The 27532-nt window shown below is 42.1% G+C and overlaps 2 protein-coding genes across 5 annotated transcripts; one reads left to right on the top strand and one right to left on the bottom strand.

The window, feature by feature from the left end:
- Positions 1 to 9804: 9804 nt before the first annotated feature.
- Positions 9805 to 14931, bottom strand: oxsm (3-oxoacyl-ACP synthase, mitochondrial). Its single transcript, XM_036145601.1, has 2 exons — positions 13638 to 14931; positions 9805 to 10600 (listed from the first exon to the last, which is right to left on the bottom strand). Exons 1-2 carry the CDS (start codon positions 14621 to 14623, stop codon positions 10192 to 10194), a joined length of 1395 nt encoding a protein of 464 aa, XP_036001494.1. The 5' UTR covers positions 14624 to 14931; the 3' UTR covers positions 9805 to 10191.
- ngly1 (N-glycanase 1) lies at positions 14410 to 27283 on the top strand. Of its 4 annotated transcripts, none has more exons than XM_021324798.2 (12): positions 14410 to 14526; positions 16316 to 16430; positions 16563 to 16775; positions 21211 to 21373; positions 21467 to 21686; positions 22047 to 22168; positions 22430 to 22575; positions 23555 to 23665; positions 23749 to 23934; positions 25708 to 25893; positions 26543 to 26720; positions 26810 to 27283. In XM_021324798.2, the coding sequence occupies exons 2-12, from the start codon at positions 16416 to 16418 to the stop codon at positions 26980 to 26982; spliced, it is 1713 nt and encodes a 570-aa protein (XP_021180473.2). In that variant the 5' UTR covers positions 14410 to 14526; positions 16316 to 16415; the 3' UTR covers positions 26983 to 27283. The 4 variants fall into 4 exon arrangements, with proteins under 4 accessions (XP_021180473.2, XP_036001492.1, XP_012734590.2 ...); XM_036145599.1 differs by lacking the exon at positions 14410 to 14526 and adding an exon at positions 14924 to 15133; XM_012879136.3 differs by lacking the exon at positions 14410 to 14526 and adding an exon at positions 14925 to 15115.
- Positions 27284 to 27532: the final 249 nt, after the last annotated feature.

Below are 27532 nucleotides of genomic sequence, written 5' to 3'. Positions count from 1 at the left end.
ATTGCTGCATATTTAAATTCCCCAAAAGAATTTTGTTAAAAAATTAACGTCAGCTTGTTGTTTTGTCAGGCCAAATGTCCCTCCTCAGTAAAACGGTTGGTTGTGGTAATGATATGCAGCTCTACCTGTTTGAATTCACTCTGATTGACCACACCCATGTTTGGATAACCGGTCAAACACGGACCCCCCACACCACTTTCCCCCGCCATCCACACCTCTCTATTCGCCGCAGCACTCCGTCGCAAAACAATTTTACGGTTTTATGGCTGGGTGAAATGTTTGTGTTGCCGGATGTCAACCTCCGTGTTGGTACAGAAGTTGTTCTTTTTAATCCGTTTGTTCGAAGACCACGACTTGAATTCCTCCACAGGAAACCGTCTTCAGTAAAGTCCCCATAAATTAACTTCAGTCACTCTTCTGTGTTTCTCTTATCCTTCGGAAGTAAGTGGAACCTTCATGCATTTTTTCACTGTATAAGCCCCCCTTTTTGGTAACTGTGGTGAAGTTAGTTTGAGGTAAAATAAATAATAAATATGGGATATTGGCGCTCAGCAGCTTTTGCAGTGACTGCCTCCTGTTTGAGCCGATATGGGGGGCTGATCTGGGGCTGACACTGCTCCGCCTTCCTCCTCTCAAGTGGAGCAGTCAGAGATGCTAGTGTGACTCTGTAGCAGGTTCATCAGATGAGGAGAGGAGGGCAGGGGGAGGCTGGTTGCTTGATAGTGTGCTCTGATTGGAGAATATGAATGACGTAGAAAGACAGCCTACGTACAAAGACAACCTGTTTTCTGATCTGACCGTTTTTGAGCAATGCAACAAAGCTGACCTCCCCTGAGCAGGTCCTTTGGTATTCACTTTTGACATTCACACGGCCTCATCAGAGCACAACAGATCACATTATACCCCCAAAACCTCAGGAAAATGACATTTGTCGTCATGGCCCCTTTAACACTGGTTTCAGCAGACAAAACACTTGATAAGGATCAAACTTGACCAAGTGATTCTGACTGCTCAGTCTAAACAGAGTCTAGTGACCTTCATGTTTTTGGTCAGACTGTCAGATACCTTCCTTCCATTCATGATGCCACCACTCATGCACTCTGTCTCCTAAATGTGTCGGCTCCATTCGTGTCAAATCATTCACATGTCTAAGTTTTGTGTAAACTGGACCATTCCTTGTGGGTGGCTGACTTGGTGTCTAACTGGTAGGAGGGAATCTTACATCCATCTTGGTAAGGCTTTGACATGCCGTGATTGGGTTCAGCCAATTCCTATTTGTTTTTAGCAAGATTATGAACACCTTTTTGTAGCTTTACTACTGTGATTGATACTAGCCATCCTTAATTCTTTAAGAAACATTGTCACACCTTGCGAGGTGGCCGTCAATAAAAACAAGGTTATAGAAATCACCATGTTGTGTAGAAGGAGAACTTAAATGCAGGTCATAACAGAGGTGACATGGATGTTTTAATGGAAGTTATAAGAGCTTACAGCACAGAGCAGAGGCAGAGAAACAAATTGGAGGCAGCAAAACAGGAGAAAATAGCGACGCGAACATGAAACCTGACTGCTTAAATACTGCGGAGGGGAGGGAGAGAGAAAGCTTGAGGAGAGGTGGAGTGAATCATATGATTATGAGACACAGGTGAGAGCAATGAAGGAAAGGCTGAGGGAAAGGGAGAGTAAAAGCAGGGCAGAGAGGGAGCAAGCACAGAAAGAAACGAGCCTGTCAATAGTCTGTTTTATTGTGTATATCGGTATGAATTTGGAGATAATATTTGTGAAGTGATGATAAATTCCTGATTTTATTCACCAACAAAGCTAAATGAATTATATCTGGAAAAACAAATATTTTTTTCATATAGTCTGGAACTTCTGCTAAAATTTTACCAGGCTGTTATAGCCTTATGTGAAGAGACATGACTATACACTTTGTATTTCTCTAGGAACTAGGAAGAATAGCTATTACCTTATTTGAAATGAGTTTCTGTTTTCGCTTTGTACTGCAGTCCATATCCTTTGAGGAAACCAGTTAAGACCCACATTCTGAGTTGGGCTGTGTCCAGTTACATATAGATAAGGCTGTCACACACAAAGAGAGACATCCTGACAGGTTGAAGCTTAGAGCGTAAATAGGGATGGAGTCTGTGCCACATTTACATGTTGTGGGCAGCCAGTTCCTGAGTATAGAAGAGAGCCTTCTGTTCCTTGAATGCTCAGCCAGTTAACGGGACATGGTTGTTTTTCCTGTGTGTCTCTGGTTGTCCTGTGATGGACTGGCAACTTGTTGAGGGTGGACCCACTTCTCACCCAGTGAATACTAGAGATAGGTACCAGCCCAAAGCAAACCTGCACTTATTAAGTGGGTACACCAAGTAATGGGTAGATGTTATTTTAGTGCGTGGATGTGTTAAAGCTCTGTGTGCTGCCCGGTCCTTTGAACCCAGAGAAGCAATCACACACTGAATAACTTCTTTTGAAGGAAATGGCTCTTGAAACTATACATTAACACTTTCAATCTAAACAAGCCAGAGAAAGGGTTACAGATCAACGCTAGGCTGATCTCTTGATAGTTATTAGCACGGGAAAATGGAATAACTGTGAATGCCTACTGCATTCACAGTAATAAGGAAGAACAAGCCAAGAATGTTGCTTTCATGACTCTTTATAGAGTCCCGCAAGGGTGGTGCTTGGCTTCTTCAATGGCTTGGCTTGAACCTTGGCTTCTTTAATCTGATAGATTGTGTAATAACATGGTGTCCAAGACTGTCCAAGTGTACATGCTGCCATGAGATAACTGACCCATCCCTATATCAGTCCCTTTGTCCATATCTATGTATGCCACATTATGTCTGTGAATCGTCTGTTATTTTCCTAACAACTGCTTTCAACAGCTCCAACAACCTGTACCTATGTGTTACAGCTAACATATGAAAAAACACACGTTGACTCATGGTTATGAAGCCCCTGTGAGTAAAATTAAATTTCAAGATACGAATAAAATATAATAAAACACAAATACATAGAAAACACCTGAAAGAACATTTGCTGAATACATGACCTATCTTTATACTAACCTTGAATTTGTTTAACAGCCTTTTCAATCTGACTGTGGTTGAATTGATTTTCTCTGCTCTCTCTGTGCTCTCTCTGTTAACATTTTTCCTTCATAAACTTTGATTCCCTGACTGCTGCATGAGGCATAACGCTTTAAGCTTAAACATTTTCTGTACAATTTCTGTGGGGCACTTTGTTATTTTGCTCTTCTTGTGCTTGTATTAAAAATCAAACAAAATATCTCCTTGCATGTGGTTCCTGAACTCTGCGGTAAATACCAAGCAGTCCTTCACCTCAGTCTGTTGGAAATATGCATCAGATCATATCAACCTGGCAACATATTGGACCACAGCAACCCAGCAGCCATGCAAAGCTAAAACATGACTCAATCAGTTCAGTAGACAGAATTGATCAAAGTTGTAATTTCAATGCATCCCTGATTCTACTACAATTTCATTGCCTCCATTTTCTATATCCTCTCATCTGCACAGGGTGAGAGGCTGGGTACAATCTGGACGGGTCGAAAGTCCCATCAAGCTGAGCTTGCCTTCTATCTCATCAAAGGAGATTTTACTCTGGCGAAGAATTCAGAAATGTGACGTCTTTAAGGGCTGATAGACAAAGCAACTGGGTTGGTCCAGGATCTCCAAATCTTTCGTCTTTAAGAGAAAACTGGTCATTTAAGAGGTAAATAAATAGATCTCCTTCGCTTCGGGATCTGCAGGCCATATTACTTTAAAATTATTTTTAGCCTGGCATCCACTCTGCATTATGTTGGAAATATTTATGGGCTTAGCGGTTCATTTATTAATGAAGCAAGGAATTTTCATAATCCATTATTGTAACTTTCATCTGAATTCAAGACAATTTTATTCCGGTTGAGACCTCCGATAAAAGAGAAATAATGAAATGAAATGTTTTACACTGTCAATAACTATTAACACTATAAACAACATAAATATTACTCTGGTACTACTTTGGTGAACAAATTGTTGTTCTATGACTGTTGTCCTCTTTTGTCTGTGCTAACTGCAAATCTACTTATTTCAAGATTCTGCACTATCAGCTGCTGAGGGAGGTTCTACTAAAGCCCTGGGTTCTTCATGATGCAAGTGGCAAGGTGGATTCTTCGCATTGTGCCTGCATGGTTGGTGTGGCTGCGTCCTGCTCACATGTTGCAGCAGCACTCTTTAAGACTGAGGCAGATGTGAGAATGAGAGGTTTTTAAAAAAAAAGCACTGACTAAGCAGCGTACTGGACTCAGTAGTTGAGGAAGGCTGAACCAGGACCTGCACACGGCATTGGCTTTACTCCTCTGTTCATCGAGTAACCAAAATCTTCTGCACAGCTAAAACTTTTTAACCTGTTTCTGAAGCTGAATGTGTTTTTTAGCAACCCTTTTTTTGTCTTTATATTTAGCCTAATGAACAGAGATATGTTTTACCCTGCGGCAGTGTAAAACATATAGCTCGTAAGGACAGCGGCGCAGGAACTAGGGAGTTTGTCCTGCAACTGGCGGGTTGCCCGTTCAGTCCCCGATCTGATCGCCTCAGTCGTTGTGTCCTTGTGTAAGACACTTCACCCAAATTGTGGTGCCAATGTATGACTTTTATTATTTCACTGTTAATGTTACTTATGCAGTGTCATTGCACTGCACAAGAATTGAAATAAATACTTTAAAACAAGAAGTGGTCAGACAGTGCATAAGTAAATATCATGGTCTAATTCAGGGGTCTTCAACCCTGAAAACAACCAGGAGGCTGATACCCAGGGGCTGTTTCACAAAACCACTATAGAGGATTAAGCCATGATTTTCAAATATCCTAGCTGAATTAAGCCTGGACTTGGTTTCACAGAAGCTGTGACGATGTGCAGCTAGCCTTGCTGCAGACAGATATTTTAGCGGGTGTACTGTCGGTGTGACATACCCTGTCAGAATAGCAAACCGGTTGTGGAATTTTTTCTCTGTCTGTCAGCGTAAACTATTTTATTGAAACAGCATACATTTGTGAAGCGACGTGGTAATGGTGCTTGTTAGAAAATACTGTTTATGAAAGGAGTGCTGTCGACAGATTTTGACAGGCAGAATCTCGATCAGTTTGGGTGAAGTTGCTAAACACTAATAACTCCATTCAACACAGGAGTGAGCAATTTAACTAGGAGATTAAGAGAATTTACAGCTCCACTTGCATAAAAAAATCATTGAAATCTTCAGTGTACATTTCTTACAAGGTGTGCAATTAAGTAATCTTTAATCAATATGCAACATAATACACATAACCACTGGTAGTCAGAGAGGTATGCTGGCTACCAGTTTATGGGCAAGTACAATTATGCAGCTTTCATTGGAGCACATGAGCATTAACAGAGGTATGCTGTTCTGATGGGCATGGTGAACCATCAGGTTACTGGCTAGTGCTGTCTGTAACTGCAGCAGTGTGAGCAGGTCACTTAATAGCACTTGTTGTGCAGTGCAATAACAAGAGAAAAGGGTTCTGTCTGAAAGAAAAACCATGCCCAAATAAACGCAACCTGCAACTCCAGAAATTTACAGGCCCAAAGTACCATATCATAAGCAAACTTGGCAACACTGAAACAAGCATATTTTGAACTGTGAGAAGATGCAAACTACGCTAGCATATAGTTGCCTATAGATAAATGATAAATGGTAAATGGCTTGTACTTGCATAGCGCTTTTAACTAGTCTGACGACTCCCAAAGCGCTTCTCACTACAGTCAGTCATTCACACCCTGACAGTGGTGAGCTATGTTAGCAGGCACAGCTGCCCTGGGGCAGACTGACAGAAGCCAGGCTGCCGTACATCATTGCCACTGGCATTGAACATATAACCCTATAATGGATCTGTCCACTGCCTTTGTGTTGTTATTGTTCTATTCCCTTCCTCTTGGTCATCCTCCCATCAGTCTCCTCAATTTAAAGTGTGTTGCTAGGAGGACCTGGACATTTTATTCAGCAGCCCTTTGGATAACCTTTAGAAGTGTGAGTTCAATCTCATAGATGGACTAAAATGTTCTTGACTTGAATCTAAATAAAACTCAAATTCCAATGTTTGGACAAAAGAACCTTATTAACAAACCTAATGAATTTCTTGGTTCCCTACTGTTGGAAATTTTGGTGTCATTTTTGATAGTTGTTTGAAGCTAGAGAAGCAAGTGAGTTCTGTGAAATCAAGTTTCTTTCATCTGCGCCTTCTAGCAAGGGTGAGATCTAGCTTCTCCACTAAAGACTTTGAGAAAATGATCCATGCCTTCATTACCACACGCTTAGATTACTGCAACTCATCATATAAACACATGGACCAATCCTTGTCCAAATGATTCAAAACGCTGCAGCTGTTTTTTAAAGTATTAAATGGCTTAGCTCCTGCTTACCTACAAGATCTTCTTCAGGACCGCTCCATTTCCGGAAAACTACGATCAAACAATAAACTACTCCTACAAGTTGTGTGTTGTATTTAAATGTGCTTAATTCATTGATGGTTTTATGAAAACTGTACAGCACTTTGGTGCAGTTACAAGCTGTTTTTAAATCAAATTGACATTGACATCTTCTACTGAAGGCAATTTTAACTCAGTAGAACTAATCATCTCGCCATTTTGAAGATTGCAACTCTGTCACAAAGGCACTTCACCTGATAACTGTACAACACTTTCTCCGTGGGCTATAATTTAAGCCTATTCAGTCCGTTATAAGTAAAACAGAAGGTCTATTTGGGAATATTTGATTGCAGCTAAGTGTCCATTTAGTCTTGTTCAATGGATGCTCTCAGAGGATTGTTAACTTTTGGAAACCTTTCTTAATGCCTACAGATAATAAAAGATTAAACCTTCAGATGTTTTTGAAGACTGCAAAAGCTCAGCATTAGCATTGTTATATTTACCTTATAAGATTATCAGTGCAATAATTGTCAATGTTTTGTTATTCAGAAGGTTGTAGTGAGCTACAGTTGCTTGTGAAAGTATTTTTACGATAGATAAAAACACAGATTTAAAAGGTTTGTAATGAAACCAAACCTTCATTGGTTCCAGTGTAGTTGTTCTCTATGCCTGATGTGGAATTTACCCCTGATCTCTGTTAAAGGTAGACAAAAAAGAACGTGTGAGATTCACTGTAAGCTGATGCCATCTGGTGGTGCCAGGGAGAGACATAGCCCAGTATTTCATTGCTTACATCATTTTGAAGGAGAATGTCATTGAAAAGTGTGGAAGCATGGCACTGCCACTGAAGTAAAAGCATAAAAGAGCTATACCATGTTATAACATGAACACTTCATTGCTTTAACAATATACTCATCGCGTTTTTGGGTGATGCATTATATCTCTATTACAATATGCATAAGTTTATCACATCAAGCCTATAACAAAAAATACATAAAGTTCTTAAAAAATACATATATTTTGTATATTGCATTTTATCATCTCCAATGCTGTACAAACATTAAAAACAACTTCATTGTGAACGATGAAATGAAATCTGACTGAAGTGAGGTTTTTTTTGTTTTTTTAGGTGGGGGGCCTGACTTGTTATCAGTTATTATCCTTTACATTCTGTTTGTACTGTTGTCAGGAATCTTAGGGGATTTTTTTTTATATCGCTGTAAACTTTAAACATGTCAGTGTCCAGTCTAGCTTCTTCCATCTGAAGCTGATCTCTAAAATCAAATCCTACCTCATAGTGACTAACACATTTATCACTTCTAGACTGGACTTCTGCAACTCTTTATATAGCTTGATGGACAGTTTTCTTCATCATCATCTGCAGCTGCTTTAAAATGCAGCTGCTCGGCTGCTGACAGGTAACAGATAATGTGAGCATATTACTCCCATATTGTCCCCCTGGCTGGCTGCCTGTACGTTTTAGGATTGCTTTTAAGAGTTTACTTTAGGTTTTTAAATGTCTAAACGATCAGGCACCTCCTTACTCACTGGAACATTTACACAAGCATGTTCTCAGCTGAACTGTGAGGTCAGTAGCCTGCTGCTGTTTCATGTTGCTCAGGCTCGTCTTGTGAGCTGAGGAGACAGAGCTTTCTCTGCTGTGGCTCCTAAACTCAGCATAAACATGGCCAATACCTTGAATGAAATTGAGTAAAAGAACCAGACTGGTTTTATTTCTAGTTTTATTTACCAAACGTTTATTGTTTTAACTGCTCTTATTCTATTAGTTTTACTGCAGATGTATTTTATTCCATACTTTATGTTTATTTTATGGACCTGTACAGCACTTTGATCACATAAGTGTGTAAAGTTTGAGTGACTGACTGATTGCTGCAAAGTCAACGTCACAATGCCAGCGACTGTCCACTGTGGCTCCGTGCTCATCCAGGAATGCTGCAAGGCAACGACTATGCAATCTGCTGGATTTCTTTGATAAAAGATTTCTTTTAACAAATTAAACAGAACTTAACAGCATTGATTGATAACTAGCAGCATTTGGAATGAATTGACTTTGAAACTGTCTGTATGACGAGACTGACTTCTTTTCTCTGTCCACTTTTAAAGGGCCTTGAGGCCATAATTGTTGTGAATTTTTACTTCATAAATAAACTGAAATGAAATGACTTGAACAGGCCATTCATGCTGTTTGGTGTCTGCACCAAAACAATTCTACAAAGTGACACAAAAAAGTCATTGCAAGTTATCACAAACACTTGGATGCAGTCGTTGCTGCCAATGGTAGAAGAAGCAGTTATTAGGTTTCAGGGTCATTTCTCTGTCACAAAGGAGCAGGTTTGTTTGGATAGCTTTATTCCTTTAATAAATGAAATCGTCATTTAACACTGCCTTTTGTATTTACTCTGGTTATCTATGAAATTTAATAAACAGATCAGTTCTGTTTTGCAGAGAAGTCTTTTCGTTAAGGCAAATAGCAAAACTGAATCAGTTTTGTGGAGGCTTGACCTGGAGAAAAGAATTCATGCTTTTATCTCTACTTGTCTCTAACGCCGTTTGGCACTGACTGACTTGTGGAGTCAGACAGGCAACCCTTTCATGTCGGCAGCTTGCTGAAAATGCTGCTGTCCATCTTTGAACTAGTCCAAGTCAACATAAGTCTTATCGATTCTGTCCTCTCTCTGTCGGCTCCCTGTGAATCACAGAAGGCTTTTTCCAATCATAATGTTGGCTTGTAAAACTGCCTGAGTGGTCTTGCTCCTCTGTACTTCTCTACTTTGGTTCAGTATTCCTTCAAAGGCCATTAGATAAGCCTACCAGCTGCTTTTATTTTTCCCAAAAACTAGTTGAAAACCGTATCTGTTGTGACTCCCAAACTTTGAAACACATTGCATTTAAATATTAAACGGCCATCGTTGCTTCCTGTTTTTAAGTCTTTTAAAAACACATTTTTCCTAGCGGCCTTTGGCTCAGTGTGAATTAACATATTCATTTTAATGGCTCTATTTATTTATTTGTTTACCACTAGTGGTCTCTAAAGAAAGCACACACCTTTTATACATTTGTTTTCTTAAATGTGCTTTATGAATAAACTGGACTCTTGACTTTAACTTGTCTTATATTAACAGGTGAATGAGTGTAAAGCACTTTGGGGTCGTCGGACTTGATAAAGCGCTATACATAAGTACAATCTATTTACCATTTAACATATTATAATGTAATATGTTAATATAAGACTATATAATATGTTAATATATTATATTAACAAGGTATGCCTTGTTTGGAAGCATCTTTCTGGAAGAGAAACAAATCTGTAATAACGACTCTGACACAGAATGTAAAGTCAGTCATATTTCCCAGTGTCATAGTAGCAGAAAACCAAAGTATAACATTATAACAGCAATGGACAGTGTTGGAGGACTGTTGACTTAAGATTGTTTTGCAGCCACAGTTAATGGAACCCTACAACATAAACATTAAAAAGGAAACAACTAGGGTTCTGCAGTCGTCACAGCTCAACCACACTAAAATGTTCAGGGGGAACAACTTTAGAGTCACGCTGTACCAAATCCTCTCAATCACAAGAGAGCTTGTTGGCCTTTTTAAAAACAACTCCATGAAGTATTAACTCTGCTGAAGAATATTGGGTTATTTTAGAACTCAACAGACGTGGAACTTGGTTTTATTACACTTGAGTCAAAAGTCAACAACTGGGTCAGTCTAGTGTGAGAAACTGCTGAGACATAATGATGCGTTGGTGCCGCCAAATCCGAAGGAGTTTGTGAGCGCGACCCGTCGTCCCAGAGTCCTCCATGGTTGAGCCGTGCAGGGAACATAGTTTAGGTCGAACTCAGGCTCGGTGCGGTCAAGGTTGAGGGTTGGGGGCAGCACCCCATGGTAGCAGGCCAGAGCAGTAAACGCCGCCTCCAGAGCCCCAGCAGCCCCAAGCAGATGTCCCGTGGCTCCCTTGGTGGAAGAAACAGCCAGGTCGTCTGCGCTGTGCCGGAAGAGCCTCTTAATGGCTGCATTTTCCGCAGCATCACCCAAAGGCGTGGAGGTGGCATGAGCGTTGACATATGTGACGTCTGCCGGAGAGACCGCAGCATCTCTGAGGGCTGCAGACATGCACCTGTTGAAACATCACAGAGGCAGTGTGACAGGTCAAAGCGCATCACAGTCTGGTCTTAATTCTCTTTCATTTGCCACCTGAAATCTTTTGTCTACTTGATTCCAGATGGCCTGCTCTTACTTTCAGATGTAAGGCTCCAACCTTTGCCTGCACCAGTATCGCTTTAAGAACAAAGTGCGTCACCCGAGTAATTGCAAAGACAGACAAATAAACTCTTTGGAAAGAAACTGCAGAATGAGCACTTGCAGATTTCTCCAACCATCTTCTATGTATCTCTGGGCATTGGCAAGTTAAGTCAATTATAACATTAAATATACTGGAATTCTTTCCAACATATCCTCTGTGACCCAACACTGCCATGTTTGTGCCTTTCATTACCAACAGTGATAAAAAAGTACAACCTATCATACAACCTAAAGTACAATCTAGAGGACTTTATTCATATTTGCAATGATCCGCTCATCACCGCGTAGTGAAATGATTTAAATCCATCTCAGAGTGTACATACACATATTCAGTAGAAATAAAGCCCAATGGAACAGCTCTGAGTGTAAAAACTCTAATGAATGAGCAGATTGTAGAAACACCTTTATTAGTGTCTCCCATCACCGCGGGGGAATGTTGCCCACTATTTTTTTACAGCATTGATTCACTTCATTAAGGTTTATGGGCAAGCGGCTTGGTACAGCTCTCCTCTGTGCCACATCATTTTCATCAGGCTCAGGTCTGGAATTTGATTAGGTCTCTACAACACCTAATTGTCCCCCCCGCTCCTTTTCTTGGATATTTGCTGTTTTTCTGCGTGTGCCACAGTCTGAGATCGAGATGAATTTGATGGGATTTACCACTACTGGGAAGACTGGCAACTGCCTCTAATGGCCTTAACTTTAGAATAGATTTTCTCTTAACAAAGGTTAGGAGTGCAGTTGATGGGCAGAAACTCTTGCTTCTTCAATCTCATTCCTGGTGTCTCACCAACTTGGCATTCTGTTATCACGAACCCACACGTTTCAGACCAGCAAACTGCCACAACTGCTAACATCATGGATGTGGTCACACTTTGCTTTTGATAAACACCACATGGCTGGGTACTTTTGCGCTTAAAGAATTAAGGGGATACTTAGTTTTCCCCCACACAGCTTTTCTATTTGGGCTTCATCTGGGATAAATAACCGTGGCAAGGAAAGTGTTGTGAATGTTTGTACAGTTGAGGTTAGATTTTAGTCATTTAGGAACGTGTGCCTGAATTCACACAGATCCTCAGAGTCCTCTCAGAGAGCCCCTGTCTCAGCTTGGATGTTCCTGCCAAGGAGATTCAGCTTCAGAGTGATTGAGATGCTGCTGAGAGCGACTCTGAGTGAGGAAATGACAGAAATGTTTATCTTAGTGAGGAGGTGTGGCTGACGCCGCTGCTAGGTGTGACGCTGTCTTCTTACAGCTGTGATTGGTTGTGATCAATGGAGAAAAAGAAACCAATTAGACTGGATGAAGAACTGTGTGTCAGGATGATGAGACTTTTGTTGTCACACGGCATCAAAATGTTTTAACGCAACTTTTTTTGCATCATCATCATTTTGATTTGCTTGTTATGTCTACTCGCCATACTGGTCATTTTAGTAAATCGTCTATTTGACATTAATGCACACTCACCTGTCAGCATTTACTGGGGTTGCCGGCTTGTGTAAAGCGGTTGGATTTGGCAAAACGACCGACATCAAATAGAGAAAAAAGGAGGAGAAAACTGAACTGGACAGAGGAGCAGTGCTTCAGGCTCCTCGCTAACGTTTTCGTCCCTTTAGGAACTCTCTCAAAGGATCTTACCGAGGTACATTTTTAAGGAAAATCTTAGAATTCCAGAAATTCTAAGATTTTTCCTAAACTGATATCACTAAGAGCTACTTTTAGTCTTAGGATTCTTCGTGAATATGGGCCCTGGATTTGAACACTCAAATTAAAGGAGGGTGTACTTTTTTTCTGCCATATCTGTAACAGCGTTCCAGGGAAATACAGTTAAATATGAGATGACAAGTGAGTTGTTCTACACTTACTTCTACATCCCATAAATTATCTCCCTCATTCTTATTTCCATGGCAGTCTGCTGCTATTTCATTAACCATCATGTTAGTTTACCTTGTTGGTGACTGCCAGGAGGCTGCTGAGCTGCTACCTTTCTATTATGTGGAATCAGGGGTGCTTTAACTGGGCTGCTGTTAATATATTAACAACATGAAAACATAAAACAAATATTGTACGCATTATAAATTAAGTATAGCTTGCCTAAAGTATAAGATCTAAGCCACTGCTTAAAGCCTGCAGGTCAGCATAGGGTCATAAGAGCAAGGGACTTTTCATATAGAATATAGGGGCTAGATCTCAAAAATTTGGGATTTGGGTTTAAAAAAGAAAAGAAAAGAAAAAAAAGTGCTTTAGTATTAAACTGCAAGTGGCTTAAGACAGAAAAAAAAGGGCAAATGTAGTGGTTTAAATCATAACAAGGAAGTTATTCATAACAGTCCTAATTAAATGGCCAGTTAATTCTGCAGGGAAAGGAGGCAATGTCCAATACCTCAAAACATTACATCGATCTAAGTCATTTTATAGGAGAAAGAGAAATACGATGATTAAAGAAAAAGGTAGTTGTACAATCACATAATTCGTGCTCTACTGACTGCAGTATGACTTCCTAAATCAGTGTCATAGTTGGAGCTGGTTGATTAAAACCAGAAATGCAGCTAGCATCTCAATCAAAATGGAACTTTTTGGATGCAAAAGGCACACTATTGGACACACGCACACCTGAACTAGCACTGTAACGGGGTTCTTTTCATTAGGATCATCCGTAAAATGCATGATTAATGGTTTTATTTGAAAATCATATAATCATATAATTTTCCTCCCACCTCAGAATTATGCTTTACTGTGCGTAGGTATAGAAATCCTATCAAAACAGATTCAAGTCTTTGGAAAAGGTGTATTTATGCACTTTGTTTCAATGTTAAGCAACGAAATAGAAGAAAAAACCTGTCTAATAAGTCACCTGAAGGCTCCATCTCCGTCTGCAGTGGGTGCAGTGATGTGGCCAGCATCCCCTGAAAGCCCATAGCCCAGCACCTCCGCATAGATCCTGGCTCCTCTTCCCACTGCATGCCCCAGCTCCTCCACCAGCAACACGGCCGCACCCTCTCCCATCACAAACCCGTCTCTGTCCGGATGGAAAGGTCTGGAGGCCAGCGGGGGGTTGTCATTCCATTTGGTGGCGAGGGCGCGGGCCCTGGCGAAGCCGGCAATGGCCAGGGGTCCTATGCAGGACTCTGTTCCACCTGTAACCATAGCAACTGCGTCCCCGTGCGCGATGAACCTGGCTGCGTCCCCGATGGCGTGCGCTCCAGTGGTGCAGGCCGTGGACACGGCGTGGTTGGGACCCTTCAGGCGGTGTTTGATGCTGATGTGGCCCGCAGCCATGTTCACCAGGATGCGCGGCACGAAGAAGGGGCTCACTCTGCTGTAGCCCCTCTCCCTGAAAGCAGCGGAGGTGCGGGCGATCTCATCCAGCGACACCATCCCCATGCCTACAGCCACCCCCGTGCTGAGATGCTCCTCCGGGCTTTGGGGGCACCACCCCGAGTCCTCAAGAGCCAGCTGGGCGGCTCCGAGGGCCATCACGGTGGCCGGGGACATGCTGTTCAGCTCCCCGCGTGTTACAAATGTTTCCTCCTTAAACTGGCCCTCGTCGGCCCCCCTGGGGACCACGGCGGCCACCTTACAGGGGACAGTCCTGTACTCCTCAGAGTCCAGGGCGACAATGCCACTGTGGCCCCCGACGAGGCGATCCCATGCCAGAGCGGTGCCAGTGGCCAGGGGACACACCAGTCCTATTCCAGTAATAACAACCCTCCTCCTCTGAGACCGCTGTCCACGCTGGGAAGGTTGGTTTGAACAAGAGGCGGCTTTCTGTAGCACAGTTCTGCTGTAATCTACACTCAGCCGGAGTTTCCTCCTGCAGGACAGAGAGAAGGCGGACATTTTAATGTTTCCACCAACTAAACCTGCTGCCCTGGAGGGAATGACTGAAGCAGCTAGCCTAAAGGCTAGTAGGGGATTGTTTTTAGCATTTTTAGGTGTTATTGCTGAACGCCATTTGCGCTTGTCGATAGCAAAATTAATAAATAAACAAACAAACAAAGCGCCTTGTCAACGTAATATTGAGAAATAAAATGTACACCAGATCAAATGCAGCTATAAACGTCTAAACACTATATCGGTGCAATGGGAGCAGGACAGGTTCCTATATTTAGTCAGGCAGTTTTTGGGACACACCTCTCCGCTAGGACCCCAGGCGGAAGCTCTCCAGCGCTCCTTCGAAAGTAGCAGCAGTTGTTGGCGCTCCGTCTTCTCCCAGACAGCTAAAAACAAGATGACCCTGTCTCCAGCGGTCACAGCACTGTGTGAGAACTCCAACCAGGTGTTCCTGGACGCGGCCAAGTTGCTGCTTACATACGCGGACAATATTATAAGGTGCCGTAAACCAGTCAGGTGCTGTAAACCAGTGTGTCAGGCTGCAGCGGGATTGTTACTGTACGGGGCTGAAAAATACACACTAACTAGTTTACTTCCTTTCATCGACTTGAGGAGGAAACAAGCAAAACAAGCGGATCTCTAACCTTCCGATATGCCGTGTTTATTTGGTGCAGCTGATCTGCTTTTCTATGTAACATCCAGGCAGTGATGGAGGCTTTCCATCAGCGTGAATTGCCTGGCAATGACGCTTATCGTCATCAGTAGGGAGCAGTTAAACATTATTGTTAAATGAGAATTAGATGGTCTTTTTCCACTGGTGTACTATACTATACAATACAATAAGTCTTATACCTTCGGGAAACACAAAGGGTGGAACAGTGTCCCTTCTGGTCAATCACAACCGGGTTAATTGGCCTGTTTTAAGGAAGAATACAGTATTATTGTTTTGGATAATGCAGTTAGTTAAAAAGTGGCAGATATTCTCAATAAAAAAAAACTACTCACATGTTAACATTAAGAAGTATCGAGGCATTTATATTTGGGGTTTTAATTATTTCATTAAACCACGAGTCTCCAATCTTTTTGGCCCCGAGATCTACTTTAATATATTTTATGGTAAAGAAAATAAGCTTTGTCTGTTGTCAACGTTTATCTATACAGTGATGGTGACCAGTGGTCAGTCTAGCTGGCCAGGAGCACAGCTCAGCTTTGCATTATAACGAAAACTGCCTCGCCAGGAGGTAACTCTGAATTGACTAATCCTGTCTTTGTAAAATTCATAAACATTTCAGAGAGCTACTTGAAAAGTGGTTGAGAGCCGTGTGTAGTTCACGAGCTACTGTGTGGAGACTCCCTGTTTTAAATCGTTGTATATACCACGGTGCAATGATCGTTCAGGTTTCCTCAGATACAGTCATACAAACCCACTAATCTTAGTTAAATGTCTCTTGGCAAGTTACACCTCTCACACACAAATGTTTTTAGCATTCAGCACATTTCTGCCATAACTCACTGCTAGGTGACCATTCTTCCTGCTAAAAATTCCTGCTACTTAAACATCGCCCCAGCCTCTATTAAAGACATTTGTAATAACTGGCTTTTAATTAGGAATATCTTATATGATCAAGAGATGTTTACCGAATAGAAAACAACTTCAAATGACCCTGTCTTATTTTTTTTTTCTGTCCCTGCCAATAGGAATCCAAATGAGGAAAAGTACAAGTCCATCCGTATTGGCAATCCCACTTTCTCCACCAAGCTGCTGCCTGTCAAAGGAGCTGTGGAATGTCTCTTTGAGATGGGATTTGAGGAGGTAAAGGAGAAGACAGCTGTGTGCCGTAATACTTTAAACTCCTGTACTCCTGTTGTGTAGCATTTGTTTCAGTGGTCCTTTTTTGTTGCTGGATGATTTATGTAACTGTAATCAAACATCTGCATTTTTTAGGCTGAGACCCACTTGGTCTTCCCCCCGTCTGCATCAGTGGAGCAGCTAAAGCTCATCAGGGAGTCGATTGCTGCAGAGCGGGATCTGAGGATGAGTGGGGAGCGTCCTGTCCAACCTGCCTCTCAGCCTGCTGCGGCCTCAACGTCTGCACCACAGACCGCTGCTGCTTCCTGTCCATCACCAGCACCATCTACCCAACAGCCATCATCTCTGGTACATATGCTCACAAAGATTTTAGTTTTTTAGGGGGACTGACTGTTTATCTTTCCTTCAGTATATAATAGGGTTTATTCTCTGCTATCTTTTTCTTTGGGTCCCACTGTCAAACTTGAATGCCTTTTGCTTGTTGCACTAATGATGCACAACCAACTTTTGGATGGGGTATTGTTGAGAATCCTGCAAGGCCACCAGTGATGCCTCTGTAGAGCATTGTGATTCAGGATTCCTAACGGATCATTATACAGTCAGAAATCTGTGTTTTTGTGACTATGATATAATGGCAGGGAAAACACTTATCTGATCCAATCCTAAGTATTGACTCAAGTCCAATCATGGGATGGTTTTAATTATTTACTAACATTATTGTTGATTGCATTCAATCATACTGTTAACACCCCACTGTCAGTGGGTTTATATTGGTGCCACAGCCACCTGATACAGATACAGTAACATGTTGTGGTAGAACAGGTCAACTGGTGCTCCTTAGATGCCGGCGGGTGGCTTCTTAAAACATTTTATAGCAAACAATCTCATTTACTGATTAAATAAAATCTAAATGACAGTGGAAACTCAGAAAATACAAAGCATTGTTATTCTACATGATCACCTTTGGGACTTGTATATCATAACATGGAATGTAGACACAGACTTGCACATTTAACTTAATATAGGTATAAAATGTCTATTTCAGTATGGCAAAAAAAGAGACAAAGACAGGTCCTATTATTATTTCTTATTATTATAAAAAGTAAAACATTTAATATGATGTGATATAAACATTATCTACAATTGTGAATCTGGCTAAAGCTAAAATAAATAAATAAGACTCTGTGTGCTTAATAACATGGAAGATATAGTGTCTGGCTTGGCGTCCATAAAAAGAATCGGAGTGCTCAAACTCCGGGTTTAACACTCTGAGTGTTAATAGAACAAGTAAAAACGACAATCTCAGCAAAAGTCAGCAACAAACCCAGAATAACTAGGGGTGAAAGTGCGCTGACAGAATCCTGGTTTACTTGACTTTAAGCTGGTGATAAAGGTTTGTTAAAAGAAGGCAGAGCATTACAGTCTACATGGGCGGGAACAGCGGTCCAATCAGAAGCAGCAGACAAGGTGAGCTCAGTATGCAACGAGTCAGACCTGTTTGGCACAGTCTACTCTGTCAGTTTAGTACAGAAGCAGAGTATGGATACAGTCTTAACAGGGAGCAGGTCAGTGGGTGAAAAACAAAACTCTGAACTAGGTTTTTGACATAAAGAACACTGACATAACCAAGGAGTTCAGCCTGCCTGTTAAACCGCACCGCTTCATCCTTGCAGAGGTAACCATCCTCTTCTGCAAAGCGGCGATTGCTGACCCAATAAGAACAGCAGGAGGCAGTCAGAGCCAGTAAGTAAACTGAAACCTCCAAGCTGATTGCTGGGGGAGAGAAGAAGCAGCAGTACAGCATCACTGTTTTACATTTCCAGGAGTAATCAGGACAGTCTCACACTGGTGTACGTTTTTTATACGGCTACACAAGGCTTTGTGTGTTAGTCTTTTGATCCTCCAACCCGTCCAGAAGAGGTAGGAACACACAGGTGGATTACATCTTCTGTACATGATGGAACCTGAAGGAACTCAGTGACTGCAAGGTAATGGTTGGTGACAGTGTTGCCAGACCGTACCAGACTGTGTTGTGTAGAATGATTGATGGTGAGGAAGATGAAGACGACAAAGTAGGGAAAGCTGAAAAAAACATAGTTGGGTAGGTTTCAGAGAGAAGTTGAGAATTTGGGCCAGGAGATGGTTCCAGATGACCGGACAACTACCGCTAATGCTATCTGGGTAATGGCTAAGAGAATACTTGGTATGTCTTCTGTAAGGAAAGTTAACAAGGAGACTTGGTGGAATGAGGAAATACAGCAGTGTGTTCAGAGAAAGAGATTAAAGTCGGACACTATGAGGACTAAAGAGAGTCACCGGGAGTACAGAGAGAGCATAAAATGAAGCCATGGCCAAACAAAGAGCATACAGCGACTTGTATGATAGGTTGGAGAGGAGGAATAAAATGATTTCTAAAAGTTGGCAAGGCAGAGAGACAGCGATGGGGAAGATGTTAATCAGGTTAGGGGGATTAAGGATCCAGATGGAAATATACTGACAGGTGCAACAAGTGTGATATGAAGATGGAAGAAGCACTTTGAAGAGTTGATGAATGATGAAAATGAGAGAGGACAAAGAAAAGAAGAAAGAACCTTTGTGGACGAGGAAGGAGCAAAGGCTGATAGAATAAGGAAGGCAATAAAAAGGATGAAGAGTGGAAAGGCAGACAGTTCAGATGATGATAGACCTGTGGATGTATGGAAGGTCTATGAGTGACAGCAGTAGAGATTTTGACTTATCTGTAAAACAAGGTATTGGAGAGTGACAAGATGCCTGAGAAATGGAGATGTGAGTTGGTACCAATTTTCAAAAACAAGTCAGCTGTGCCGAAATGTGGCAGCTTCAGAGGAATAAAGTTTAATACTATGAAGTTCTGGGAAAGAGTAGTGGAAGCTACACTGAGGTCAGAAATGAGCATCTGTGCGCAGCAGTGTGGGTTCATGCCAAGAACAAGTCCCACAGATGCAGGATTTGCATTGACGATGTTGATGGAGCAGTACAGAGAGGGTCAGAGGGAGCTGGATTGTGTTTTTGTAGATCTAGAGAAAGCACGTGCTATGGTGATGAGGGAGGAGCTGTGATATTGCATGAGGAAGTCTGTAGTAGTAGAGAAGTATGTTAGTGGTGCAGGACATGTATGAGAGGTGTAAGATAGTGGTGAGGTGTGCTGTAGATGTGTCAGAGGAGCTCAAGGTGGAAGTGGGACTGCATCAAAGATCGACTCTGAGCTCCTTCTTCTTTGCTTTGGTGGCAAACAGGTTGACAGATGAGGTTAGACAGGAACCTCCAAGGACTATGTCTGCAGATAACATTGTGATCTGCGATGAGAGCAAGGAACAAGCAGAAGAAAATCTAGAGAGATGGATGTTTGGAAAGGAGAGGAATGAAGGTTAGCTATAGCAACAGAATACGTGCGTGAATGAGAGCGATCCAAGTGCAGCTTTGCGTTTACAGGGAGCAGAGAAAAAGAAGGTGGAGGATTTTAGGTACTTAGGGTCAAGAGTTCAGATCAATGGTGAATGTGGAAAAGAAGCGATGAAACATGTCCAAGCAGGTTGTAATGAGTGGAGAAAAGTGTCAGGTGTGTTCTGCGATAAGAGTCTCAGCAAGAATGAAAAGAAAGGTGTACAAGATGGTGGTGAGACCAGCGATGTTGTCTGGTTTAGAGCCAGTGGCACTGAGGAAGCATCAAGTACAGACAGAAGTTCTGCAGGAAATCCATGGATGCACAGCAGAAGACTGGAGCCAACCTGTTCTCTCTGATCGATCCTCCTGGTGATTGCTTGGGATGTGTGGAAAATCAGTTTCCTGGACAAGGCAACGTGAGAGCCATCATGAGTCCTGCCAACATACAGCCCATGTGTAGATTAGGTTCTGATCCAGGGTGGTAGGCTTAAGCCCAGTTCTACCCCAGAACACTGCTCTTCTTAGAGCAACATCTTCCAAAAATCCAGGAACCAAAGCCATCGCATTTCTGCGTAGGGCGATGATTACACGTCCCCTCCAGGAAGTGCCTTCATTTACCCTACCACTCAGTAAACAACACGCCCAGGAGCGGCGATGCGAGGCAAAGTTCCATCATTTCTGCTCAAAGTTTAGACAAAGTGGCTCTTTTAGCACCTAATCTGCACAGTGACAGCAGCTGCTTTTTTATACCATGCTGCACTGGCTCTAGGGTGACTCCACATGTCGAGAGGCGACATTGCAGTGAGGCCAAGCATCTTTCTTTTGAGTTGGAAATATAGCACCAGAAAACCACTAATATTTCATAACAAATGAATACTCTGTGGTGGCAAAGCCAATATTTCATCATAGATATGCCTGTAGTTGACTTCGGAAGGCTTAAAAAAGCATGATATTGAACCTTTAAATCGTTACGTTCCACATAAAAGCTCCATCCAGGTAGTGAAACAGTCCCAGGTATATTGTAACACCTTTGTCACATATGAGCTGACCAAACCCTGGGCTCCCCGTTTGTTTTATTCAGAAACGGCAGGATGTGTGGCTCATGAGGCAAAGCTTAAAACTAAGTTTTATAAATTCTTAAATTTACTCACTGATGGACAAATGAATTATTCTATTCTGTTCAACGGAAGATCTGTGGATGGTGCATTCCCTTGGAGATTGACCAATACTTAACATACTCTGTCAGCATCAGAGGACAATAGTATCATTAGTCTATTATCTAATGATACTACTCTGAAAAATTGTAAAATAAAATTAAAAAGGCACTTTTGACAGTTCTTCCTTTTTAAAATTCTGATGTTTTTTTTTTGTCACCCAGGAGAGCAGCATGAGTTTCTTTGTGACTCTTCAGTCCAACTTTCAACATGTGATGCAGTATGAAAACCTTGAGCTGCAGCTGAAAGCCAGAAGTATTATCCCTCACCAGCAGCTGTCCTCGGCTGCTGAACACCAGCTCAAGGAGCTGAAAGAGGCTGACCCAGGTGAGGTCCCCTCCCTGTGTTACACCTGTGCTGTTACCCGATCCTGCTCACCTCTCAAATCAGAGCAAACTCATTGTATCGTCCTGTGTGTAGAGTGTAAAGTTGGAATGGAGGAGTGCTTGGTGCTGCAGCTGCTCAGGTGGTTCAAACAGGACTTCTTCTCCTGGGTGGACTGTTTGCCCTGCAGCCAGTGTGGAGGTCCCACCACACACCGCCAGGCCCTCAGTCCCACGGCTGAGGAACTCCGCTGGGGAGCTCAGCGAGTGGAGAACCACTACTGTCAGAGCTGCCAGCTCTCCACCAGATTCCCGAGGTGGGTGGGTGGCTGGAGATATTTTCTGTACGTTCTGATGTTGGGACAAACGTTCAAACTAGAATTTGGTTGGAGAACAATTTGGACCCAATATGCAGTTATAGAAATGAACTGCCGTCCTGTCACAGATGCACACACTACTACTAGCATGTTTTTTTAAGTGTAGCTGTATTTTAAGGCTCTAGATCAAACTACAGAGAACATTTGTAATTTCACAAACCAACAAAAACAGATAAACATGGTTTCATTTGTCAGTTTTTCTCACCTGAAAATGATGACATTATTTTATAAATGCTTGTGTCAATGCTTGTGTATTTTAGAAATGCTTGTGTCATTTTTTTTTGTCATCGTCAACATTAGGTATAACCACCCTGAAAAGCTTTTAGAAACCAGAAGGGGGCGCTGCGGAGAGTGGGCCAACTGTTTCACTTTGTGCTGCCGGGCTCTGGGCCTTGAGGCCAGGTACATCTGGGACAGTACAGGTATGTTCAGGGTCCAGTAGAGCTTACATTTCATCCACGTCTTATTTAGTATCATTATGCAGAGTGTCATGGTAATCATGTTTCTTAGTAGTTTTACTGCATTTCTACCAGAAAACTCTGACCTTTAGTTTCAGTTTGAATGCTCACCGGAAAGCATCCTCCATAGGTTCTTAAAGTAGCAACTTGGTCCGCTATCAAAGCTCTATCCTCCATGCTACGAGTGAAGAAGTGCATATTAAAGCAGTGTTTGTCTTGTTGCAGATCACGTGTGGACAGAGGTTTACTCTGTGTCTCAGCGTCGCTGGCTGCACTGCGACTCGTGTGAGAACGTCTGCGATAAGCCGCTGCTATACGAGGTCGGCTGGGGAAAGAAACTGGCCTACGTTCTGGCTTTCTCCAAGGACCAGGTGGCAGCTCCTACCTCTGGCATTACCTTCAAGGATGTGCACTGATCAGGCTGACATGCAAGACATTTTGTCATCCCAGCTCCTGTTGTCGGCTCTAAAGTTAACAAACTGTTATTAATGAGGGGGGAAAACTCATAGGGGAAAATGTGTTTCCTTTTGTGGACGTCTGACTATTGCAGAAAGCTCAGAATCTATTGAGTTGAGGTGCATCTGATCAGGGAAGAGGAGACTGCGAGGCAGACACAGAACTCGTAGGAGGCATCATGTTTCCCTTTTAGCCTGGAGATGCCTCAAGATGGGTTTCCTCTCCCAAATCCGTTGCCCATGGAACCCCAACGTCTGACGAGGGGTAGGCGATACTTTCAGGAAAGCTTGGCCAGTTCCAAATTACCTTCAAGAAATAGAATAAGAAAGGTTTTAGTAAGAAAATAGAACACATTTTTTCTTAGCCCTGATGTGAAAAGGTCCACAGCTGTTTTCCAGTATACCTCTATCTTAGCCCTGGTCCATTGTATGGCTCTGTTTAGTGTTACACTACAGTAGAAAAATGATTGTTCTGGTTCCTCCTCAGGTCGTACTTCTGCTTGAGGGAATCCTAATGTGGAAACAAAATGATGTATATTATGGGATTGGCTCACTACAAGACTGGAAATGACAGCCAGTAATTACAGGGTTGTTCAGGGTTTTGTAAAGAGCAGAGTCCTGTTAAAATGTTTCACCGACGGTTCAAGCGCTTGGACTGAGCTGTTTAAGGTCCTGTTTCATTTTTCGTTATCATCGTAAGGAGAACCTTTCTGTGTCACAAACACTCGTCTGATTTCAAGGCAATGTTTGATGATTGATGTTCAGAATCAGTTCTAAGGTTGAGTTTAAGTCCTATTCAGTTTATTGATATATTTATAATTAGTATTTTGAGATTAGAATGGATAAAACAAAGAGCCCGCTCACATATAAAATAAGCGTATGTTTTTTTGTACAGGTGGTTGATGTAACATGGAGGTATTCCTGCAAACATCCAGAGGTTTTGTCAAGGAGAACCAGGGTCAAGGAGGCTTGGCTGCTACACACTATAAATGGGCTCAATGCTGCTGTGAGTTCTGACTCTTTTTAACCTGCTTTCTTTTAAGTGTTGCTAAAAATCTAAAACCTTGTATTTGGTCTCCCACAATGAAGAGACAACAATCCCTGAGTCCAGACAGGAAGCGAGAGCTGACAGAGAGGTTGCTCGTTGAGCTGGTGGAGTTCATTTCTCCGAAGAAACCCAAACCCGGAGAACTTGGGGGCCGCAACTCCGGTTCTTTGGCCTGGAGGATAGCACGCGGAGAAACCAGAGGGGCTGATGCAAAAGCATCCACACAGGTAGAGAACATTACACATGGCTTCATGTTGTTATTATTATTAAATCTTTATTTAAACAGGTGGTCTCTTTGAGTCCTCCAGACTTGATACATGCATTTAGACACGACGTTGAGAGGTTAAATGAACTCGGGGACAAGAGCTTAAAGACAAGCAGAAAACTTTGCTGCTTCAGTTTTTATCGTGTCAGTTTTCTAAACAGTCTCAATGTATTTATTGCTTATTGCTAGTCAATGGATGAAAGTTGTTTACTTTCATCCATTCAAACAGCAATTCACAGATTGGTAGTTGACTCAGTTTGAAGGTTTCTTGCTCAGGGGCACATCGACACGTTAGAGGAGGAAGCTAGAATCAAACCTAAACTTTTCCAGTTGCAAGTTGCACTTTTCCATGATTTGTATTAAGTAATCAATTACTACGAGTGATTAGGTAAAAATGCATCAACTGAAAAGTTATTAAAAATAAGTTGGACCACAATCACAAAACCTGATGAGCACCGCTTTAGCCCTGTTGTTGGGTTTGTCTCTCGCCCATTAGAGGGAGCGCACACAACTTTGCCTCAAAGCACTGCCATGAATAAAGGATGCCATTGCCTCTGCCAGCATGATGGAGCACTTTGTCACAAAGCAGCAGGGAACGATTTGGAATGCCTCTCTGTACAACCGGGAGCACAACAAGTCGTAGGCATTGTTTAGATTCCAAAAATAAACGAACTAAAAGTACGCTCTAAATCACCCATTTTGTAATGATAGTAGACGGGAACAGTTCTGCTTTTGCCTACCCGCGGGACCCGGATGTAGCGCTGACGTCACGCGTGACCTACCCTATAGTGAATGGCAGGGCAAAAACACATGGAGTTCTCGCCGTAAAGCAAGACCGACTCTTGCGGTCTTGCATGAGACTTCTGAGCCTGTGGCTCCTGCAATTGCAAGTACGGTATTTCCCCCACAGACCACCAGGGCGGCCGAGAAAATCTTTGTTTGACCTGAAATGACTCATTTAATCATCCAAAACGGTATGGAACACATTAATTAACTGAAAAATGTTGCATAGTATGCCTTTAAAAAGCAAGTGGACGAAAAAGGAAACCTCACACAGTTAAACACACACACCTAAATGTGTGTGTGTGTTTAACTCTAAACACAGAAAAAGGAACAATGAGCCAGTGTTAGTCAGGGTTTGCTCCAGAAACTAATATTCAGATTGCTAGGGTGAATTGTGAGAATCGGGGAAAATGGAAGCTGCTGCTTTGATACTCGTTGCAATACCCAATAAAAGCTGAACTTCTGTGTACCATAGAAACGTCTAACAACAACTCTGAAGAAGTGAAGTTTGTGAGAAACCACATTTCTGTCAGCCTCAGATCTCTTTGCTACGGCGGTAGATTACTAGTTCATCAATTAACTATGCAGTAGTCATCCACCAGTTAGCAGCTTGTAGTCTTTCTGTTGCTCTATAACAGAAAACAGCCATTTGGATGACAACGCTTCACTTCAAACATGACATTGGTGGAAGGCCTCATTTTAGCCAAGACTGTTATTCTGGTAGAAAAGTGTCATATTTCACACACAGCCTACTCTTATTAGTAGAATAAATATATCATCAAATCTGTATTTCATACAACACACTGAGAAGACATTTTTGGGATCACAAAGCCACCTATACTATATTCTATCATTTCCCAATAGTTTGTTTTAGCAGAGCTTTGTGGCTGGCAAGCTGGCTGTAGAAATCCGACTGAGGGTGTGTTTTTGTCTATGCATGTGGTGGTTTCAGGCTGAAGCTTTTGTATTTACCCCGACTGAGGAAGAAAAGAAGACCAGGCTGCTACACGTGCGCTACAGTGCCTCCACGGACCAATACTGCCGGGTGTCCAACTCCTCGGAAATAATCCAGAGCTGGGATCAATGTGTGTGGAAAAAGGACTCCGTCTTCAGAAAAGTGGAGACTGATTGGAAGATGGTGTGTTTCTTATTCCTGGATTAGCAGGAAAAAACAACAACTAAAAACATTCTGCTTGCTTTTCAGTAAACACTCAAACTTTTGGCAGAGGGATTTTAAATGATTGCTTGTACCTTTTTATTGTATTCCTTCAGTCTATTAAGTCTGTCACAAATTCAGACTCTTAAAATGAAATAATTTGATTATACTATTAATGGTAAAGTTGTGTAAAGCTCTCTAATTTTGTTTATCCAAGACTTCGGATAAAGATCTTTTGAAAACCTTTTAACGCCAAAGAAAGATGACTTTTGATTAAAAGGTTTCTAGCAATTATTGGCAGTCTCTACTGCCAATAATTGCTAGAAACCTTTTCAACAAGAAATCAGCTAAATAATGGGAGGTTGCAATTCTACTCAAAAGTCAGAGTTTTTGAGTTCTCAGACTGAAAGGAAGCAAGAATGCCTCCTGAAGTCAGAATCCTCCCTTGAAATGTTGGAAGTTGCTGCAGCCCTCTGTTGAGAAGCCAACAGGGATTCTGGACAGAACTGCTGGTAAACTTTCACCAACAGTAATTCTTACAAGTTCTCTCCCCTCTAGTAAACCTAAGTTCTCAGCAATAAACAGTACACGGTGTTGCTGTGATGGTGGATGACTGATTTTCTCTCTTTAGGCTTACATCGCACGAACAGAAGGCTTTCCTGTTGGAAGAATCAGCTGGAAGTTTGACCTCGCTCCAGCTGGGTTTAAGATCCATTCTGTCTCCGTCATGGCCCGTAGCCAGACCTTCCATTCTGGGAACGTCTCTTGGAGCTTGCAGTCGGGGCAGACGACGACTGAGTTTTCTGGCGGTATATCTATGGGCTGTACTTGACGGAGAATAAAGAGATTTTGTTATCTGATTTTGTCTGACCTGTATCCCCTGTTTTTGAACCCTCAGATGGGCAGCAACAGCCGTTCCCCAGTCACGCTGGATCTTCAGAGCTGATTGTGGCAGCAGAACTCAGCGGCGGAGATGGAGACAACTCGTGGCAGCACTCTCAGCTATTCAGACAGGCCTTGGATGAACAAGAACCTTCATTTGAAGTCATCATCCAACTACAAGATGCATAACCTCTGTAATTAAATGTGACCTTTTTTCATGTTTAATTTTCCTAGTCAGTACAATAACATTGTCAGAGAGAACAGTGCAATATTGAAACAGGTGTGTGGCCTGATAATAGGTGGATGGGTTGCTTATTTTTCAATTAAGTTTGGGGCATTAGCTCAAGAGAAGTGCAAATCTAATCATAAGCCATATGGTTCTGGAATATTTCCTTCAAATTTTAAAAATGTATTTGAACATTGCGGTTCAACAACACACTCATCACGTCCTCTGTAGATTTCCTGTTGGTAATAAAAAAATAATAATGTTTGTGTGTTTTGTTTGTAATTATTTACGTAATTTATGCTGTCACACAGTTTTACTTGTAATATGTACTAGGAGAGAGGATAAGAAAATAATATTGCGGCACAATAAAGATCAATTTAAGGCTGTTGACACCGACGTAATGAGCTGAAATTTTCACCGTCCTCGTTCGGCAAACAGTTTTACTTCCTTAAAGTTAAAGGGCCGTTGAAGCCGAGTATAGTGAAAACATAAGTTGTCCCTTTTGTCGCCATC

Source organism: Fundulus heteroclitus, chromosome 13, assembly GCF_011125445.2.
Source record: "Fundulus heteroclitus isolate FHET01 chromosome 13, MU-UCD_Fhet_4.1, whole genome shotgun sequence".
Classification (NCBI taxonomy): domain Eukaryota; kingdom Metazoa; phylum Chordata; class Actinopteri; order Cyprinodontiformes; family Fundulidae; genus Fundulus; species Fundulus heteroclitus.
This window is presented reverse-complemented; position numbering and strand designations above follow the sequence as displayed.